A 22,043-nucleotide genomic window follows, 5' to 3' on the forward strand; every position below is an offset into this window, starting at 1 on the left:
GGCCTAATAGCTATCTAGTTCTTACATCTTAAATTAATCCATTTCTATAAATCTATACCTTGCCACGCGGTTCATGGCTTACTGGCATCTTCACGTGCTGCTTGTCATGGTGGCAGCTGGCAGTGTCTCCTTCCGCCTTCCTGTTCTTTCTTTTCTCCTCTCTGTTAGTCCCGCCTATACTTCCTGCCTAGCCACTGGCCAATCATTGTTTTATTTACTGACCAATTGGAGCAATCTGACATACAGACCATCCCACAGCATTATTGTAGCATTAGGCCATACTCAAATTAAATTTTGAGTATTTGACTGCAAAGACAAAAGGGCCAAAATCCTCTAAGTCAGTGGTTCTCAATCTTCCTAAGGCTGCAACTCTTCAATATGGCTCCTCATGTTGTGGTGACACCACCCCCACTACTACCCCCATCCCCCCCACCCTGCAACCATGAAATTATTTAGTTGCTATAATTTTGCTACTGTTATGAATCGTAAATATTTGTGTGTTAGATGAACCCTGTGAAAGGGTCGTTTGACAAACCTAGGGGTCACAACCTATAGGTTGAGAACCACTGCTGTAAGTACATGAGCATGAGATAAGAACCTATCACTCTATAGTGGGAAGGAGTAGGAGATGTCTGACACGACACTGTCAGGTTCCATCCTCACACACCTGCATCTGACCAAGTAAGTAAAACTCGGCCCTTCACAAAACTACTTCATCTGGTACTTAAGAAATCCTATCTACAACACTAGTATCTACTCTAAAGCAGGCAGGAAGTATTTAGAAAACACCCTACTTCTCTAGAAACTTAATTTCTCTACATTTGCTATCACTTAAACAGAGGTCCTTTGAAAAGGAGCTATTATTTTCTTTTTACAACTTTCTGCTTTCACTCTGCCTTCTATAGTGATGTATTAATGACACTATAGATTTCTAAATAAATACTGTCCATTCCTTAAAGTTGAATGTACTGACATCCTCTATAATATTATTCAGGCCAGGCTTCTGCTTATCATTTATGCTCTAAACATCTCTTTTACAACCTCTTATTCATATCTCTTTTCTCTTTGCTGTTCACTACCCCACACCAGGAACCAAGATTCTAAAGTTTTACTAAGCCACACTGTTATGACGTAGTAGACTTTAAAGCCACCAATTTTCCAATATAAAACTACCTCTTTTGCTTAAAAGTTAAAAAGAAAAACCTGCTTAGTAGTTCTGATAACCTTCAGACAAGCAGAAAAGGGTTAATTTATTCTACACAATCCTAAGCAAATGAGTGTAATCACATTGAAAAGCACCTATGCATAACTGACACGCTAAATGAATGACTTATTACCAATTAAGTGAAAACTAGCACAGTACTTTTACTTATATTTAGACTTCATAAAATAGAAAACCCAACTCAATCACTTAACAGGACTTACCTGCTACCGTGAGTTTAGCTGTTCTGCTGACAATAGTTCCAAGATTATCCACAGTGGCCACACACTGATAGAAACCTTCATCTGGCTTATTGTGTTTGGAATGCACCACATTGCTGATGAATAAAGATCCATCTGGGAGAAGCTGGCGGCGATCATCTGATACTAAGTTTAAAAAAGTTCCATCTTTCTTCCATTCAATTTTTGGAGAAGGCTCAGAATATGCTGAACAGTTTAATGTAACAGAAGAGCCTCTAACTGAGAGTGTGTCCACGGGCTCCACCAGAAAATAAAATGGAGTGAATGTTCGAACGCTGGCTCCTACAAAGATAATGAAAAAGGACAAACTAAATAAAATTTTCTTCTGCTATTTTTTTTTCTGTGAAAATAAGCAACATATTGAAAGATTATTATCAGATGATTGTCTTTTTAATATGATACACTATGGATGTCTGGTAAATAAAATTTACTGATAAGAAACCAAATGACTCATTTGGAACAGTCTATTTAAAAAAAACAAACTTGAGACCAGCCTTATTAAATATTATGAGTTGCTAATAAAGTTTAACTGAGGATGGGAATGGTGGCACTCGCCTTTAGTCTCAGGACTCGAGAGGCAGAGGAAGGAGCATCTCTGTGAGTTTGAGGCCAGCCTGGTCTACAGGGCAAACTCCAGGACAGGACTACACAGAGAAAAATAACAATAACAGCCAGGCAGTGGTGGCGCACGCCTTTAATCCCAGCACATGGGAGGCAGAGGCAAGCAGATCTCTGTTAGTTCGAGGCCAGCCTGGGCTACAGAATGAGTTCCAGCAAAGGCTCCAAAACTACATAGAGAAACCCTGTCTCAAAACAAACAAACAAACAAAAACACCCAAAAATAAAATAAATAACAATAAGAAGAATAAAAAAAAAAAACTTCTTTGGATGGAGATGGCTCAGGGGTTAAGAGCACCAACCGCTCCTCTAGAGGACCGGGGTTCAATTCCCAGCACCCACATGGCAGCTAACAACTGTCTGTAACTCCAAGGTCTGACACCCAAACACAGAAATAAATGCAAACAAAACACCAATGCACAAAAAATAAACAAATAAATAAATTATTTACTGGGTGGCAGTGGCACAAGCCTTCAACCCCAGCACTCAGGACGTAGAGGCAGACAGATCTCTATAATGAATTTGAGGCTAGCCTGCTTGGACTAAAAGCAAGTTCCAGGAAAGCCAGGACTACACAGAGAAACCCTGTCTTGAAAAACAAACAAACAAACAAACAAACAAACAAACACAAAACAAAAATTAATTAAAAATTCCACAATGGAGTTTATAATTACTATGTTCAAAGTTAAGTTTTCCAAAGAATGGAAAGGAAGTAAAAAACTTAAACAATTCACTGTAAATAAAGTATCTTTTACATTATTTATTTATATTCTTTTCCTATATTTGATATACATTTTGCACATTTTCCTAGTAAGGTATTCATCCTCTTGACTTAAAAGCAACCACTGATGATAACCATCACATTTCCAAATACTCCCCTTTCCATCTGACTTTATAATTTTGTTATAAGAAAAGAAAATTTTCTGGCCTGAAAGATGGCTCAGTGGGTAAAGTACCTGCTTGCTGCAAAAGCATAAAAATCTAAGCTTGGAGTCCCAGCATCTAGATAAAAGCAGGGCAATACAAAGCATGCCAGGTGGTTCCCAGGAACCTGCAGGACAGCCAGTCTAGCCAAAATAGGGAGCTTTAGGTTCAGTGAAAAAAACCTGTCTTAAAAACTAACGCAGACAGTGATAAGAGGAACCTACCCAATATTGACTCTGTTCTCAAGCCAATGCAGGGATAGGCACATCTACCTAGCTCTCTTTCTAACACACACACACACACACACACACACACACACACACACACACACACACACAAATAATCTTTTAAAAGTTAATATTTTAAATTACATAAATGTGTTTTTCTTTGGCAGGTTTTCTTAAGAGTATTACATTTTTAAAGTGTTTTTCAGATTTATTTTATATGTATGAGTATTTTGCTGCATATATGTGCATGTATGTGCAGGTACTGCCCACAGAGGTCAAAAGAGGGAGTCAGATCACCTGGAAGGAAGGAGTCATAGATGATTGTGAACCACCATGTCAGTGCTGGGAACCAAACCTGGGTTCTTAATCACTAAGTCATCTCTTCAGCCCCCATCAAATTTTTTGTAAGCTTTATTCTGTTTTGTTGTATGTGTGATTTCATTTTCTACATTTAATTTTCATCAAGAACTCATTTTGAGGTAAAGAGCACAGGAGAACTCAGTTTAATCTTTTTAAGTCTTTGGCTGGTATTTAAACACCTGAAGAAAAAAATTACAAAGAAAACACTTCCTATAAACTTTGTATCTTAGCCAGATAAAACTTCACCTTTTATTAAAAAAAAAAAAAAAAAACCTATTGTCCAATCGGTATGTTATAATTAGGCTCATCTTCAGCAATGTCTAACTGAAACAATGACACTAAGACTGTTATTTATAAATAATATTGTGAATTTAAGCTACACTAATCCTGTATTTTGAGTGACTGGTTCTAAATAAGTATGAAACAGAATGGTAGAAGGCAAAATAACAAACAGAAACCTTCCAACTGCTTAAAAAGTTTCCCAGCACTTAGAAACCTAGGCAGAGAGGAGGGAGGTGGCTCAGCGGTTAAGAGCACTGACTGATGATGTTCCAGAGGACCCGGGTTCAATTCCCAGGCCGTCAGGTGTCCGATCATGCCAGGATTTAAAAAAAGAAAAAGAAAAAAGAAACCTAGGTAAATTCCAAACTACTCACTCTTCTCCCAAGAACTACAAGAGAGTATTAGAAAAAGGGTCCAGGTCTCCATTCCCACATGATGAGGACTATGAGATGTATGTGTCAAGTCTTAAAATCCCTGGAAATTAACCTAGTAATCTTTGAAAAGTAACATTATTTTAGTTATTCCTATTAAAATGTCTGCTGCATTAACTTTCTAGAACTACAGAATGTACACAATGATAGGTAAATTGTGCTCCTACCTTCCTGTGTATTCCATCTACATTTCACCACCTGAATCTAACACAGCAACTCAAAAGGGACCACTTTATTAACAGGACAGTGAAAATAAGCAAGTTTAACTGTTTAAAATATACTGCATATATAAAGCACAAACATAATTTTTAAGAGCATTAGTACAAAACTTCTACCATTAAAAAAAAAAATCAAAATAAGCTAGGCATAATCTCAGCACCTGAGGGGCAGAAGAGCTCAGAAGTTTAAGATCCCCCTCCAGTGAGGCCAGTCCTGGACTATGTAAGAGTAACAAAATCAAAATGATCGTAATAATTAGTTGTTTATATTTTAACACTGTCATGCTTTTTATTTTATTTTGTTAAAAAAAAAAAGTTGCCAAGCAGTGGTGATGCATGCCTTTAATCCCAGCACTTGAGAGGCAGAGGCAGGTGGATCTTTGTGCGTTCGCGGCCAGCCTGGGCTACAGAGCGAGATCCAGGAAAGGTGCAAAGCTACACAGAGAAACCCTGTCTCAAAAAACCAAAAAAAAAAAAAAAAAAAAAAGAAGTCTACATCTAACTTCCTTCAAGTTCAACTTCCTCTGCCCCCTTTTGAGATAAAGTCTCAAGAAGATCAAGCCTTGAATTCTGAACTTATATGGAAGGTGGCTCTGAACTCCTGATTCTCCTTCCTCAGCCTCCCAAGTGCTAGTATCACAAAGATACCACAGCAATCACATGAAAGTAGCACAGTCAGGCATCAAAAATGACTTTGAATTTAAGGTTCACAGTTTTCAGTAAATGTTGCTGTCTTCCAAAAGGTCTAAAATACCCATGGGAGTTCTCTGAAGTGCCTTGGACTATACCTCAAGGCAGTTTGTGATCTGCTAGCTAAGGATTTGTATTTTTACAGTATTTTTTTATTCAATCATATTCCTAACATCCTCCTCATAGAAAGGCTAGGCTCCATGTCTAGATTATACAACAGATAATTTCTAAAGCCAAGTCCACTGGTTAAAATATTAATAAGTTCAGTCTCCAGTCTAACTCTAGCTAATTAGCAGTATGTCTTTCTTCCATGCTAAGACTTAGTGACAGATGTTTTGTTTCTAAGTTTAGAGTTTCGTTTCTTTTTTCTTTTTTTTTTTGGGGGGGGGGGTTGAGATAGGGTTTCTCTGTGTAGCTTTGCGCCTTTCCTGGAACTTGCTTTGTAGACCAGGTTGGCCTTGAACTCGCAGAGATCCGCCTGCCTCTGCCTCCCGAGTGCTGGGATTAAGAGTTTCTAAAATATTATATAGAAGAAAAAGGAAGTCCAAGAAAGGCAAAATAATTTTATAGAAGAAAGGAAAGGGCCTCCACCTGTTGTGTGCCAGTTCTCAGAACTATGGTAATTAAGCAACCACAGTTCAGAAGCAGAGGATTTAAAAAGAAAAAGAAAAAAAAAAGCCACAGACTTTAAAGCCTGTAAATAGAGATACTTGAACTGGAGGAAAAGAATGAATTTCAGATTGGAAAGATGGCCTAGCAGTTAAGAGCTCTTTTTGCTCTTTCAGAGGACACAGATTCAATTCCCAGCACCCATAGGGTAGCTCACAATTATCCGTAACTCCCGTTTCCAGGATCTGGTGCCCCTTCTGGCTTCCTCAAGCACCAGGCACACATATGGTACAAGCAAAACACTCATAAATATAAAATATACGTAAGTAAGTCTCTGTTTTTAAAAATAAAGACGAATTATTCAATAAATGTCACTGACACAACTGGTTATATGGGGGAATGAGATGCATTTATGCTTTTGTGTACTAACACTGTGCTCAACATTTTTCACATTCGCATCACTCATTTATGAAGTAGTCCTAGTATAATCTCCAATTCATAGAAGGCAGCAACACAGAAATGTTAATCGTCAATGGTCACACAGGTAAGAACAAAACCAGAGTCTAAGATCTCAAATACTACAGCATGTCACTGAACACATCTATAGAAATTTATTCCAGACACATAGAAATATGTAACAAAAATCATAGAAGAAATTTTTGAAAAAACAAAAATAACTTTGAAGCTTAGACAACTTTTAAAAATAAAAACAAGAAATCTTACAAAAAAGGAAAACAGATATGCTTTACTTTGAATTTAAAAAAAACACGTAATTACACTTTTGCAAAACACAGAAACAGAGCAGGCAAGCAATAACTAGAGAAAATACAAGAGAGAATTAAAAAGTTCAAACTACCAACAGAAAAATGGGTGAGGCTGTATTCCAAGAAAATCACCACAATGTGTGGATATATCCACAATACTGGATCCACTCAGTATAGGTCAACAGTCCCCACCTGACTTAGAGCACTATCCAAGCAAAAGCTGAGCTAAGTTTTCTAATTGGCCTAGAGTTCTGTGGGAAATGATAATGCCAATGAATGTAAATTATAGCTCCATGAGAATGTGATTACACAAACACTGAGAAAGGTAGGAAAGTGTGTCAGCTTGTTACTACTGGTTACTGTGAAGGATCAAGATGGGAGGGTAAGGGAGTAGAAATCTCTACATATAAAATGGCTTCACAATTTTTAAAAATTCAGCTTACTGTTGAATGGTCATTTGCAGAGAGCACAGAAACGCTTCTTAAAAGATCTATCATTTCACAGTTTTCCTTTGACACTGCGGAGGGCTGAGACATTCCTGAGCTGACTTGGTACAAAAACTGCCCTGTACTTCTCCCCAGTCCTCACACTACATCTACTTTAGTCCACGTAGTAACAGTTTACTAAGGCCAGAGTCACTGAACACAATACGTTGAAATAAGCTTAATGGATCCTGTCTGGTATCTCCTACATTTCCACGTCTCTACGAATTTCTCACTTCTTAATAGAATAGTTCTCACTTCTTGATAGACTACTCCTCACTTTTTGATAGACTATTTCACACCTCTTGATAGAACATCATCTTAGAAAAGGACATTGTCCATAGGGAATTACTCTCAGTTACACGCACCATCCCCAAATACCAACAAATCTAACTGCATGCCTCATACTAACTGTAAATTTTGTAATATCAGAGTAAGATATCAACACATGGATTTTAATACCAGCAGAAATAAAACCCCTGCTTTTTTGCAGGAAGAAGTGCAGAGTTTAATAGCAGAAAGGCAGAGCAAGCCTCTTTATGAATCTACAAATGAAAGCATTGTATAACTTTCTTAACTGCAGGAAAACTACCTCATTACAAACTAAAACTCTATTGTCAAGTGACTTCCTAGTTCCTTACACCTTAATGTTAACCTCCAAGCACTTAAGTTCTAGTTTTAATTAAAAATCTAAAACAATTGGAAAGTTAAAATAATTTTAACATTCAAAGAGCATAAATACATTTTTATTACCAATTATATGCAGATATTGAGGAAGTGGCAGATTTTCTCTACCATTTTACTACATAACATTTTAGCAATTTCAGCTCCACAGTTTACTCTCTCTGCACAGCTAATTCTTCTGAAGACTGAATTTACCTTAAACACATCATCTTTTGTATCTTCGAACCATGTATAACTCTTTTTCTGGGGAAAATATGTTCATATTAATCATAAATTTGTACAGCAAGAAACTGAAGACAAAAGTAGAAGACACAAAACAGAAATGAAGAAATCCAAGATTTAGTTTGGGATTCTCTAAAAACATCTTCTAAGACTGAATGGGAATTATGGACAAAGTCTAAATACATAAAAATAATAAAATTTACTGAGTGTTCAGTATGCATCAAGCACTATATACAGCCATTAAGAACTTGAACTACAGCTAACCATAATTAACATATATGTGCTGGGCGGTGGTGGTGGTGCACACCTTTAATCCCAGCATTTGGGAGACAGAGCCAGGCAGATATCTGTGAGTTTGAGGTCTACAGAGCGAGATCCAGGACAGGTACCAAAACTACACAGAGAAACCCTGTCTCAAAAAAAACAAACAACAACAAAAAGATATATGTAAAACAGTAAAAACTACACATTAGATTTAGAAGAATGCAAAGTAATAATTTTATGCTTATGTCATTTTGCAAATATTTACTTAATATTAATAAAATTAATAATCCTTTTTCTTTTTTACTTTTCTAGGGTGGTATACAGAAAATTTTATGGTTTTGGCTTGTGCTATTATTTCTATTGAGAAAGGCATAGTAGTAGACTATGTTCTCCTTCATCAACACTTTAAGATAATCAAATTTTCTAAAGAAAAAAAATCGCATTATTTTTTCAAAGGGTAAAGGGCTAACGGAATTGTAGCAGTCATTAGAAAGGATCCAAGCCAAGCTCGCTCTTAGACGTCAGATGTAAGTAACTGGTCTGCGAGATGAACAATGAAAATTAGGACTCTTAGCAACCATCAGCATGTGATCTCTAACACCTACTCAGAAATGTCTACTTAGAAACAAACTTTTTGAGAAACTTTTCATTTAAAGTTTCTATAATAATTTATTCGTTTTGATGTTTCAGATTGCTGAAGGAAAGGTTGCTGAAACAGAGGTCATTTGCAAATAATTTACTAATTACAAAAGCAGCACTATACCTTCACATTGCACAAGTCTGGGAAGTCACCACCTTAACTAAGGGACAAAATTCAGTATTGGCATTAATGGAATGACCTGCCACTGTATACTGTTGATGGGACACAATCCAAGAAACATAGGGTATCTTTATCAAATGTCTAACAAAATCGAAACATAAAGATGTAATCACAGAAATACAGAATATGAAACATTTACAAGACTATCTCCACTCTCAAAGAAAAACAAAAGCAAGGGGGCTATTCTAAATGAAGAGACAGACCAGTGAGAAAAAAACAAATGCACTGAGTAGAACATTCTGGATTCTGAACTACAAAGCAAATTTGGGGAGTAATAGGGTGGTTTAATTTGGGATACATTAGACAATACTAGTAATTTTAACTTCCTTAGATGTGATTAGTGATATTGCTGTAGTCCCAGATTTTTATGAAGTATTAAAAAGTCAAGGGTCAATGAGATGGTTCAATGGGTAAAAGTACTTGCCATGATACTGAGGACCTGAGTTCAATCCCCAGAACTGATTCCACAAAGCTGTCCTCTGGGCTCCATATGAATGCCATGGCAAAGCTCGACTCAGTATTATACAACCCAGTATTATTAAGTCACGATCTTGAAAGTATCTGTTAAGTTATTGACTGTCCAAGCAATTACAATATACCAGAAACTTACACCACACTGCATACATTTTTCAGGAACTAAAAACTCAATTCTAAGCTTTCATTGAGAAAGGTATAATTTACAGGGAAAAAAGAAAAAAAAAACCTTTGACCTAACTAAAACCATAGACACCTACCTGTTTGGTTCTTTACCCTTCCTGTTGATCCTTAAAATCACTACATATAATTATAATAAGTTCATTTTTTTATTAAGTTAGTAAAACCTTCTGGTACTTACAATTAAAAAAGAATTTACTTGATAACCCTAGGTATGACAAATTTTTCCTAAGACTTAATATCACATTTGAAAGAGTTACAAATTAATAAGGTGACATATTTTAAGAACAATTTTCCAAATATTCTATTTCTCATAACCTACTGACTACCAAATGTAAACTAGAGCAATCTTGAGTGAGGACAGAAGTCCTTTATAAAAGATAATGGATGTATAACATACCTTTTATTTCCTTAACAAAAACATAATTTATTCTGCTATTATGCAACTCAGCCCTATCACTTTTTTTTTTTCTATACCCACATTAACCATTGCTTCTCACTGCTTTTTCTAAAGATGCTTCTAATAGCTCTTGATTACCATGGCTTTGATTCAGGGAAAATAAATAAAACACATTAAGAATCAGGACATTAAAAGGCTCTGAATAATAATCTTATTGCCATAGACCACCAGATAACACAAAAAGATGTGTTATGTTTTTAAAAGGGCATTTTCAACTTTACATCAGTAACTAACAACAAATGTTTAAGATTTGAAAGTCTTTAAAATATTTTATATATTTATTTTCCAGAAAGTGTAAAGATCTACTATTCATAAAAACCAAAAATCGTTTCTTTTATTGATTCCTGCTCTACCACACTAACCTATGCCCTATTCCTAACCCACTCCTATGCCCACACTCCACTCTAAGGTGGATGGCAGCAGGTGCTTTGAATAACACATAGTGGGTGTTATATACTAAGTATCTAAGTTATGGCCAGACCCTTGGGGCCTTCCCTCAGAGTGTTTAAGGCAGAGGAGACCCACGATGATCTCAGCACACACAAACACAACCATAGAAGAGTGTCACAAGCTCCATGAAAGAGTGTATACAGGGTGCACAGAGGCCACGTGGTCTAGAGCTGAGTAGAAGCTAAGCAGTAAAAAGCAGAGCATACTCAGTCAGAGGACCAGCAGGGGCAGAAGCCTAGAAATAAGATGACAACAAAGAGCAAGTATTCACAGAAATTCAAAATCACTTGGGCAATGCCAAGAACGCAAGAACTTTTATAATGAAGTTTGAAAGAAGTCTGACAAGAGCTTTGAAAGGCTTTAAGATGGGAAGTAAAGAACCCATTTGTGTTTCATTGAAACCCCCAGTTTTGCTATAAAACGCAGATTTACTTGAAAAGTGCAAGACTGGAGACAGTGAAACCAGTTAGGAAGCCATACAGTAATCACAGTCGAAACCAGATGGTATTCTGCTTAGGAAACATGCAACGGACACTCTGTAAGAGACAGGCCTATGTGGTGCAGTTAGGATGGAGCCACTAAGCCTTAGACAGTGAATGAGGGTAGAAGTGGGGATAAGCAAGTGTGAGAAAGGACAATGGAGCAACCAAAGAAAACTAACAAATTTGCAGCATGGAGTGACTGGTCGTTGATACCAACAGTAAGGGAGAATATGTGTCAGCTATAACATAGGACTGTTATTAAATGTTTATATGACATGGATGTAGAGGACATACAAGCCTGGAACTCAGAAGCACAGAATTAAGTTATGTGTTGAAACCATATTGCCTGGGGGATGGGGGACAACAACACAACATGACATGACACAACAGGATCAACAAGTAAAAAAATCTGAAGAAAGCTGGTATTACAGTTAGACTCTAATATGGCATCCCTCCCACACAACACTTATGTGTGAAAGCTTGTTCCTGAGTTGGTGAGCCTTACTTTGGGAGGTGTTAGAAACTTCGGGGGTGGGGGACAAAAAGAAAACACAGGCTACTGGAGGTATGTCCTTGTCCCTAGTCCCTTCCTTTCTTTCTGCTTCTTTGCTGACATGAAATAAGTAGCTCTGTTCTCCCAACACTCTTCCACCATGATGTACTACCTCAACACAGGTTCAGAACCATGAAACCAATGACCAAGAACCGAAATCTCCAAAACTGTGAGCCAAAATAAATCCTTCCACTTTTACATTACATTGCTTAGGTATCTATCACAGCAACAAAAACTCTAAACTAGATGGGGGCCTGTTTTACAAAACAGAATTTAAGAGTCATACAGAGGGGCTGAGAATATAGGTCAGCTGGTAGATTAAGATAGAGTACTTGTCTAGCATACACTGTCTGAGTTCCATATCCCAGCACCATATAAACAGGCATGGTCATGAATACCTGCAATCCCAGCACCTGGAAGGTAGAGGTAGAAGGATCAAAAGTTCAAGGTCCTCAGCTACATAGTATATTTGAGGCCATCTGGGATATATAAGGCCCTGTCTCCAAACAAAACACCATAGAAATCAAAAGACAAAAGAGCTGGGCACAGCAAAAACAAGGAACTATTTGAAACAGGATGAACTGCTCAGAGTAAATGTGGCTTAACTCCATTCATTAGATACGTACTGAGGTTATTACACACTAAGGTCACTCAGTGATGGCCCAAGCAAGAATAGCTTCATAAGAATATATGTGAAATAGAACAGTAAGGACAGGAAGAGCACTAAAACAGGGAAAACTGATCACCATGTAACAGTGAGAATCTAGGGAAAGAATTTATCATCGTTGGAAAAAGCTCAAACATGAGCTGGCAAGATAGCTCAGTGGTTAAGAGCACTGGATGCTCTTCCAGAGGTCTTGAGTTCAATTTCCAGCAACCACATGGTAGCTCACAACCATCTGTAATGAGATCTGGTGCCCTTTTCTGGCCTGCAGGAATACATACAGACAGAACACTGTATGCATAATAAATAAATACATCTTTGAAAAAAGAAAAAAATCTCAAATATAATTAAATTAATATGATTTTAATATAATAAATATATAATATATAGAATTAATTTCCTTTGAAAAGGAAAGCAATCATTTAAAATTTCTAGGCAGATGAGATGAAGGTGATAATGACAACAAAGTTAAGAAGGTTAAAGGTGCCGGGCGGTGGTGGCGCACGCCTTTAATCCCAGCACTCAGGAGGCAGAGGCAGGCGGATCTCTATGAGTTCGAGGCCAGCCTGGACTACCAAGTGAGTCCCAGGAAAGGCGCAAAGCTACACAGAGAAACCCTGTCTTGAAAAACCAAAAAAAAAAAAGAAGGTTAAAGGTATCAGCAAATGGCCATATATAGAACCTATACAGTTAGGAAAGGAAATAAGAATTAAGATGGATAAAAATGGTGCGTGTATGAAACATGATCCTAATTAGTCTTAACAATAAAAACCCAGAGTTAGATATTAGGGTGAAAGCTGAAAAATCAGAGAAGCAGAGCAGCAGCCACTAGAAACTTCTTACCTCTAAGAATCCTCAGACTGAATGGGGCCGAGACCCTTTCTCCACTCACCTTATATTCCTGTCTCCACCTCCCTAGTGCTGGGATTAAAGGAATGCACCCCCACTGCCCACTCTGTTTCCCTTTTAGGCTGGCTCAATCTTGTGTATCCCAGTGTGGCCTTGAACTCCAGATCTTCCTGCTTCCTCCTCCCAAGTACTGGGATTAAAGGTGTGTGCCACCACTACCTGGCCTCTATGGTTAACTAGTGGCTAGCTCCGCTCTCTTATCTCCAGGCAAGCTTATTTGTCAGAACTCAAACAAAATATCACACAACGCATGTATAATGGGAGAAATCTGGGAAGACTGGATATTATGGTAAGACTGGAATTATTTTAATATTTCAGCATTACTGAGCAATGGCAGGGGTAGGACACAGATGCAGAAGCAGATTTTTGCATTGTAATGAAGAAAACACTGGAGATAAGGAAAGCAAGGAATTAAAAGCTGACTGGAAAGGTAAGTCAATAGTCACTGAAATTATTCAGAATTATTTTAGATTTGAAACAGAGAAGACAATAAGATTCAATGTCTTACATGAACTTTGAAAAAATATTCATTAAATAGTAAATACACCTACAATAGTGAACAAGAGAATCAGAAATAGAACTCAGTGGTACATCTTGAAAGAGCAGCAGTTTGATAAGTGATTCTTCATGTTTTTAAAAACTATTTTTCCATAATTCTTCAATAATTGGCTATCTTCTAGAGAGCTGATATAAGACAGCTGATATTCTCTCAATATTTATAATAACTTTCTTTGTGGTAAACAAATATTACATATGTTATTAAAGTATAGCACCATATGTACACAACTTGTTACCAAGTTGAACTAAAAAATCTGAATAAAGATATTAATTCTAGGACACAGACAACAAATAGCACATCAATAATTTAAGAAATCTCTCACTATCAAATAATGTTTATGAAATTCTACAGGGCAATCTAACAACTTAAACAAGAGAACAGAGTGAAAAATCCTAATAACAAGTCTTACTTAAACTATTTTCTATAAACAGTGTGTATGTACAAGCTCTCAACCCAAAATAAGATATTTGGGGGGGGGGGGGGAAATCCTGTCTCTCACAAGTCCTGCAGACTGGGCTGTAGAATTCTATTTGGCTACAAATTTACCCATAGAAATAAGCAGAATTGTTAAGTCAATTCTACACTATTAAGCTGCCATATTAAATCAGAGATTTCATTCACTTATTGATTTTTTAATCTCTATATCATGTTCCCAATGTATAAAAAAAAAATCTTAGAAGGAAAAGACAGGGAGAAACCTCTAAACCTACCAAAAGATATTCACAGTATTGGAAGAGTAATACACAACCCTACAATTCTCACAATGTCACATGCATATTAACCTAAAGCAGTTGTAAATGCATCTCTGGGAAGAGAACAGCTTTTCTATAATGCTGCATATCAGCTTCAGAGATGTGGGATTAGCTACTAAAATGAAATGTTAAATGACTCATAATCATTTGAAAATATGTTCACTTTCATAGTAAGAGAAATGCAAATTAAACTACATTGAAATACAATTTCTCACCTATCATACTGGCAAAAATCCAAGTGTTTAACAACAGCCTGGGTAGACAAACTGTAAGGAAACAGGCTAATGGAAATACAAATTGGTATATTCACTGTTTGTATCTGACACAAATATATATGCATTCATCCTCTAACCAACAATCCTGTATCTTTGAAGCTATACCAAAGGTACACTGGCTAAAATAGTACAAACTATTCACTGTGAACCTAGTCAGAATGAATGTAAAGATTTATTTTGATAACCATCAAAGAGATATGATATGTTGAATAAACTAAGATACACTGAAGTACTAGTACTACATAGTTGTAAACAGGACTGCAGAATAACTTCATATTCTACCATAGAGTGATCTCTATGAAAAAGAATTGTATTCAGAAAGAAGCAGGCCTCCCATGAACTTAGAAGAACTGGATGGGGAAAGGGGTAGATAGGAGGCGGGGGGTCAGGGGTAGTTGGTATGTAAAATAAATGAAAATGTTAATTAAATTTTAAAAAAGCAAATCAGAGAAGTTGGATATATTTAAATATCTAAAAAGAAAGGATACACATACACATGTAATTTTCATCACATATAAGAAAAGGAATATGTGAAGAAGACAGGGATTGAAGGCAAATGTCTCTGAATAGACTTTGTTCACCAGTTTGACACTGAACCATACAAACATTCTAATAAGTAAAAAAAATTAAAATTTAAAAATATCTAAAAACTGAAAGCAGATAAAACATCATTATAGCCACATCAGGAAGAACTACTCCAAGAGAATTTTAAAACAAAGTAACCAAACTAGACAGGTAGTCTATACCTTAGGGACAAAACTCTACAAAGACTTAAGCTGTTTTAGTAACTTTTTTATTGCAGTTACTATTAGAACTGTTATTCTGAAAATGTGATGTAAGTATATATTGTGACATAGCAAATGAGCAATGTTACTGGTACTGTGGAGAACAGAAATTCTCAGCGTGGAGGAAACCTATAAAATCAGTGAAACTAAACAGAGCTTTAGCCTTTAATTTTAAGTACCAATATGAATTGTATTTTTTAAAACAATATACATTTCCTAGCTCTCCTCACTGAAACATCCCAGCGGCAATAACTAACCCATTAGCAACAAACATCAACTATGAAAACAATGAAATATTGTTGTGTAGCAGTTTCTGCTGAGGTTGAAACGTTCCATTTCCCAGGGAAGATCCTTAAGGGAAAAAAGGTTGAAAACCCAAAATAGGCCGGGCGGTGGTGGCGCACGCCTTTAATCCCAGCACTCGGGAGGCAGAGGCAGGCGGATCTTTGTGAGTTCGAGGCCAGCCTGGGCTACCAAGTGAGTTCCAGGAAAGGCGCAAAGCTACACAGAGAAACCCTGTCTCGAAAAACCAAAAAAAAAAAAAAAAGGAAAAAAAACCCAAAATAGCTTCAAAAAGTCCCTGAAACTGACCACCTTTACTAGCCATATTGATAAAGTATGCGTGAAATTGTGTGGTGATGATGATGGTTGGCACTTTATCTCTGTGATCTTCCTCCCAAGAGGTAACTCCAGTTTAATCATGAGAAAAACACCAGACAAATCACAAGAGTGGGAAACCAAAAAATAAGTGACCAGTGCTTCTTAAAACTGACTGGGGCATCAAAATACAGGGAATAAACCAGGTGGTGGTGGCGCACCCCCCTTAATCCCAGCTCTTGAGAGGCAGAGGCAGGCAGATTCAAAGACAGCCTGGTCTACAGAGCAAGTTCTAGGACAGGTTCCAAAGCTACACAGAGAAACCCTGTCTCAAAAAAAATAAAAAATAAAAATAAAAAATTTTTTAAAATACAGGAAATATATAGAAAAACAGTCTCATCAAAAGAACTAAGGAAGCCGGGCGTTGGTGGCGCACGCCTTTAATCCCAGCACTCGGGAGGCAGAGGCAGGCGGATCTCTGTGAGTTCGAGGCCAGCCTGGGCTACCAAGTGAGCTCCAGGAAAGGCGCAAAGCTACACAGAGAAACCCTGTCTCGAAAAACCAAAAAAAAAAAAAAAAAAAAAAAAAGAACTAAGGAAATAACAGCTAGTTATAGTATGGTATGTTGGGTAAGAATTGGGACAGAAAGGAAAATGTGTAGGAAATATGAAGTATAGACTTTAGTTAATAATCATGTACTGACAGAGATTTACTGATTTTTGACAAATAACCCATTTTAATATAAAATAATAGAGAAAGCTGAGAAATATATGGGAATTCTGTGAGCTGTTCAATTTCTCTGTAAACTTAAAACTGAGCTAAAAAATAAAATTAAAAGTATTAATTATGACAACTGTAAGATTTTTAAATATAAGCACTAAGTGGGCATTTTATATTATAGTAATTGAATTCTGGTTTTTGTGAAAATATGACTCAAAATGTAAACCCAAGATAATACAAACACTGAGAAAAACAGGTACAGAAGTGACAAAATACAAACAAACAGCAACTACATCTAAGACTGGTGAAATAATGCTCATTTCCAATAAAACTGTCATCAAATGAATGCCTGATTTACTGCAAAGTTTTAATAGAAAGATCAGCAAAAGTGTCATTAAAAACTAAAACTGCCTTTGTGAGATGGCTCAGTGGAAAAACATGGTGGGGGAAAAAAAAAAAAAAAAAACATGAACAAAAAACACATCCTGAAAGTTGTTCTCTGAATTCCACACATACCTGTGTGTGTGCACATGCACACACATTAACAAATAAATATATACAATTCAAAACAATAGTAAATTTTTTAAAGGAATGCATAATTAAAGTAGTGAAATCCAAAGGAAAAATTCCCAACCAATTTACACAAATCTCCACCTCATATCCAACCTTTACAGAATGTTAAACATTTAAGGTTAAACAATACAGTGTTATAATAACTAAATCTATGTGCACCAAAGCTTACAGTGTCCAAAATAAAGATCCTGCACACTGTAGGCATCAGTTTGCTAAATAAAAACGTCCAAGTTTCAGATTTTAAAGCCCATAAACTAGATCTTTAGCTAGCAAGATGGCTATGCAAATTAAATTATAGCTGATGGGTCTCTAGCCAGCCTGACCATGGCAAATTTCCCTTTTATTTTAGACAAAAAGAGGGAAATATTGTGGGAATTCCACCATTCGGCTAATGACCAATTGGATGGAGCGTTTTGGGTTTGTTTTTTTTGTTTTGTTTTGTTTTGTTTTTCCCTTAATGGGCGTGGTATTCTCAGAGGTTAGTTCAGATAGAGTCCAGAGCTCTCTCTTGGATGGTGGGAGCAGGAGCGAGTGGCGGAGAAGCATGGTTTGCAGTTTGCTTTCATCACCCTTGGGAGGAACAGCAGGATGGAAACAGCGGAATCAGAAGCAATGTCTCAGCTCTGTTCTATGTCCTGAGTGTACCTTATAGATTTTATTCCTTAATAAGTCTTACCCGGCCCCATACCTCATTGTACAGCTACATGGGGCCCAACATTGCTCTAGTAGGCACTGTTCTTCTCCTCCATTCCCTCTGCCTTGCTGTTATATTACATAGTTTCCTAAAGCTAGCCACCAAGTCTAGTCCCTTATTTGGCCACTTCCTCCTCCTGAGGCTGACCACCAAGGACTATCAAGGTACTGAAGTCCAACCATCAAAAGCCCCCTTTGGCTCACTTAATTAACATGCCCAGTTAAAATTAAACACCTCATCCTAACACAGGGTTTCCCCTATTACCTTTATAAACCACCATTTTCCTATGTGCCATGTCTGTCTTCTCTGTGTTCTAACACACATCTTATATAGCCCAGGTGACCTCAAACTTGCTATGTATCTGAGAAAGGGATTGAACTATTGATCCTTCTGCTTCCATTCAAAAGCACTGAGAATACAGATATGAGCCACTAAGCCTGGTATAAATCATTACATTCTAAAGAATTCTAACATCCTGAAGAGTCACTTTAAGTCAGTGCTGTCTTATAGAAATATAATGAAGGTCACATATATATACTTTTAAATGTCCTAGGACTGACTTACACACACAAAAGAACAACACACAAAGCAAATTAAAAAAAAAACAGAAACAATTAAGTTAACATTCTTAACCCAAGATATTTAATATTTAAATATGTGATGAATTTTAAAATTCATAGTTTCATATCAAATATTTGAAATCCAGGTGTATATTTTTCATAGAAAGTATCAAGTTCAAATAGGCATGCTTCAAGTGCTAAACACTTGCAAACAAACAGTGCCTGATGTATTACAAAACATACTTTTGGGAATCTGCAAATATCACTTTTCAGTTTAGCTATAAACTGCAGTCTTTTATGTGTACAACTTCAAATGTGCCACATTTAAATTAAATTTAAATCACACTTTGGAATTAGACACATACTGCTTGTGTATCCAAATTAACTCACTTTGTGCACACCTAAAATCAAGTTTCTCTATAAGGTAGACAGTTACATTTAGGCCTGTATAAGAACTGCCATAAAATGCGTAAGCAAGAACAACTGCAAAAACATATCTAATGATTTAATTCCAAGAGACAGGCACATTTACTGTGTGTATACTTATATAAATTACAAAGGTAAATGAACATTTACACACCACACCAGGGTATTAGAATGTCAGCACTTATTTAAAGTCTACATACTTAATGCCTCAGTTTAATACAGTACATAGGTGCTGTTTGACATCTATGGTTCCATCTTGATAAAGTATCCCTTTCCAGCATCCTGCAAGTAGCAGCCCATACTTTATTATATGTTTAAATATTCTGTCTTCCTCTCCAGAGTGTACATTATTCCATAAAGGCATGAATACCTGTATACCTACTCCTTGTCACTCTTAGAGCCTAGAACACCTTAAATGTAGTGTATATAAAATAACTTAGCTAAATATCCTATACCCAGGTATTGTGCAGGTTATATTTTGTCTCTACCCTATATTTTGCTTCTATCCGATAACTTATACTCTATGATAAACAAAACAACACTGAGTAACATTATGGCACTTATGGACTAAAGGTCATACTATTAATATCCAGTTAGCGTACTAGCATTTTTGCACATTCAGAATTTTAAAAGTTTCAACTTACATACCAACATTATCTCAAATGTGTACACCTATGCCAGAAAATGTATTCACTTGGTGAAGATTTTTGAACAGCATTCTCTACCCTCCAGCATTTTACAATACATCATATACAAACGGACTTGCTGCTGTGTTTATAATGCATGTATATACTTTCAGATATGAAAATATCTGAAACTTAAAATATACACATTTGAGATAAAAACATTCTTTTTGTCATTGCTATGAAGAGACATCATGACCACAGCAATTCTTATAAAGGAAGTATTTCATTGCAGTGGCTGGCTTACAGTTTCAGAAGTTCAGTCCATTATCATCATGGCAGGGAGCATGACGGCATGCAGGCAGATATGATGCTGAAGCTGACAGTCCTTACATCTTGACTCAGAGAAAACAGGAAGTCGCCTGAGACACTGGCAGTATCTTGAGCATATGAGACCTCAAAGGCCACCCCCACAGTGGCCTTTTTCCAACAAAGCCATACCTCCTAATAGTGCCACTCCTTATGAGATTATAGGGGCCAATTACATTCAAACTGCCACACTTTTTAAAAAGCTATTTGGAATGTATATGAAGAATCTTAAATATCCAACTGTTTAATTTTCTAGAAAATGGTTATCAGGAAAAAAATACAGAAAAGCTATTAACACACTTAAATGTTCAACAGTATAAAATGTTTATGAAAAATTATGGCATATGCATACAATGTAACCAAGCAGCTATACCTGGCTCATAAGCAAAATGGCATTCACTGCATGATTCTTAGTTTTTTAATCTTCACATCAATGCATGCTTTTATGCAGCTTAAAAATACACAAGTATGTACACAAAAGAAACAAAAACTTCTAAAAGTTAGTGATAATCTCAATTGTGACATAAAGGATACTAAATCATTATTAATTTCTAAGTTTTAAACAATGTTTTCTATAATATGTATTAGTACTCTGATTATGAAAGTCAATTTTTATCTTTGTAAAAGTGTTTTTAATTGCAGTACTGAATTCTATCAAACATTTAAGAAAGCATTCTACATGATCTATTACAGAAGGCAGAAGAGAAAAAAAAAAGTGTCAAAACTCATTTTATGAGTTTATTATTACCTTGACAATAAAACCAAACAATACAGTGCAACTAAAACCAGACAAGACAAATATAGACCAGTATTCCTTACGAATACTGATGGGGAGAAGTCTTCAACACAATACTAGCAGGTCCAGTTCAGTAAAACATAAAAATAAAGCTAGGTGGTGGCTTACACCATAATCACAGTACTTAGGAAGCTGAGACAGGAGGGTTGCTATGAGTATGAGGCTAGCCTGAGCTATATAAAGAATTCAAGGCCAGCCTAAGCAAAAAATAAAACAATAAAGAAAAAAAAGGAAAAGAAATGCAGAGCAAAGTCAAAGCCAAGCTGAGAGTTACCTCTTCAAGATTAATCAATATTTGAAAATCAATGAAAGCTGACATAAAATAACAAGTTAAAAGGGATAGCTGTATGAGCTTATCTGACAGATTTTAACTCCCATTCATGATAAAACCTCAAGACACTAGTAATGAAAGGGACCTTCTCTAACTTGTTAAAAGGTATTTAAAGGCTAAAGCCAGGTCTTATCTATCAGTAAAATCCTGAGTGCTCTCCTCCTAAGAGCAGGACAGTCAATCAAGTGCATTTTCACTCACCACTATATGTAGCAGTGTACTGGAAATTCTACCCAGTATAATAAAACAAGAGAATTGATTATAAACATACATATAACAAAGGAAGAAATAAAACCTGTCCTTATATGCAAGCAGTATGATTACTGGCTGAAAATCACAAGGAATCTATAAAACAGCTTCTGGAACTAATGGTTTAAATAAGATCAACCTACAAAAATCGATCCCTCTATACTGTCAGTCAATAATTAGAAATTAAATTTAAACAAAACCACAGAAAAGCTCTACAAACACGAAATAATAGATAAGTGAAAACTATAAAATGCTGATTTAAAAAAGCTAAAGCTGAGTTAAACAAATGAAAAGGTGTATTATAAAGCAAGAACTCACCATATTGTCAGTTCTCTCAAATTCCCTATGGCTTTGATACAACTCCAGTTACAATCTTTACTAAGATAGTTACAAAGACAAGATGACTAAATTTTGAATGGAAAGACATATGAAGCAGAAAAGCCAGAAAAATTTTAAAATAAAAACGAAGTTAGATATTCAAACTACTCGAGTATAAATCTTACTGT

The 22,043-nt window shown here is 36.2% G+C and overlaps 1 protein-coding gene across 12 annotated transcripts in view; it reads right to left on the reverse strand.

Annotated features, from left to right (window-relative positions):
• Neo1 (neogenin 1) overlaps nt 1-22,043 on the reverse strand; it is a 169,192-nt gene that overhangs the window by 118,274 nt on the left and 28,875 nt on the right. For all 12 annotated transcript variants that reach the window (XM_076576387.1, XM_076576391.1, XM_076576394.1 and 9 more), the window contains exon 2: nt 1,426-1,743. In XM_076576387.1, coding sequence (XP_076432502.1) covers nt 1,426-1,743 — 318 coding nt within the window. The remainder of the gene's footprint in view (nt 1-1,425; nt 1,744-22,043) is intronic.

The sequence above is a fragment of the Peromyscus maniculatus genome, chromosome 7, assembly GCF_049852395.1.
Source record: "Peromyscus maniculatus bairdii isolate BWxNUB_F1_BW_parent chromosome 7, HU_Pman_BW_mat_3.1, whole genome shotgun sequence".
Classification (NCBI taxonomy): Eukaryota; Metazoa; Chordata; class Mammalia; order Rodentia; family Cricetidae; genus Peromyscus; species Peromyscus maniculatus.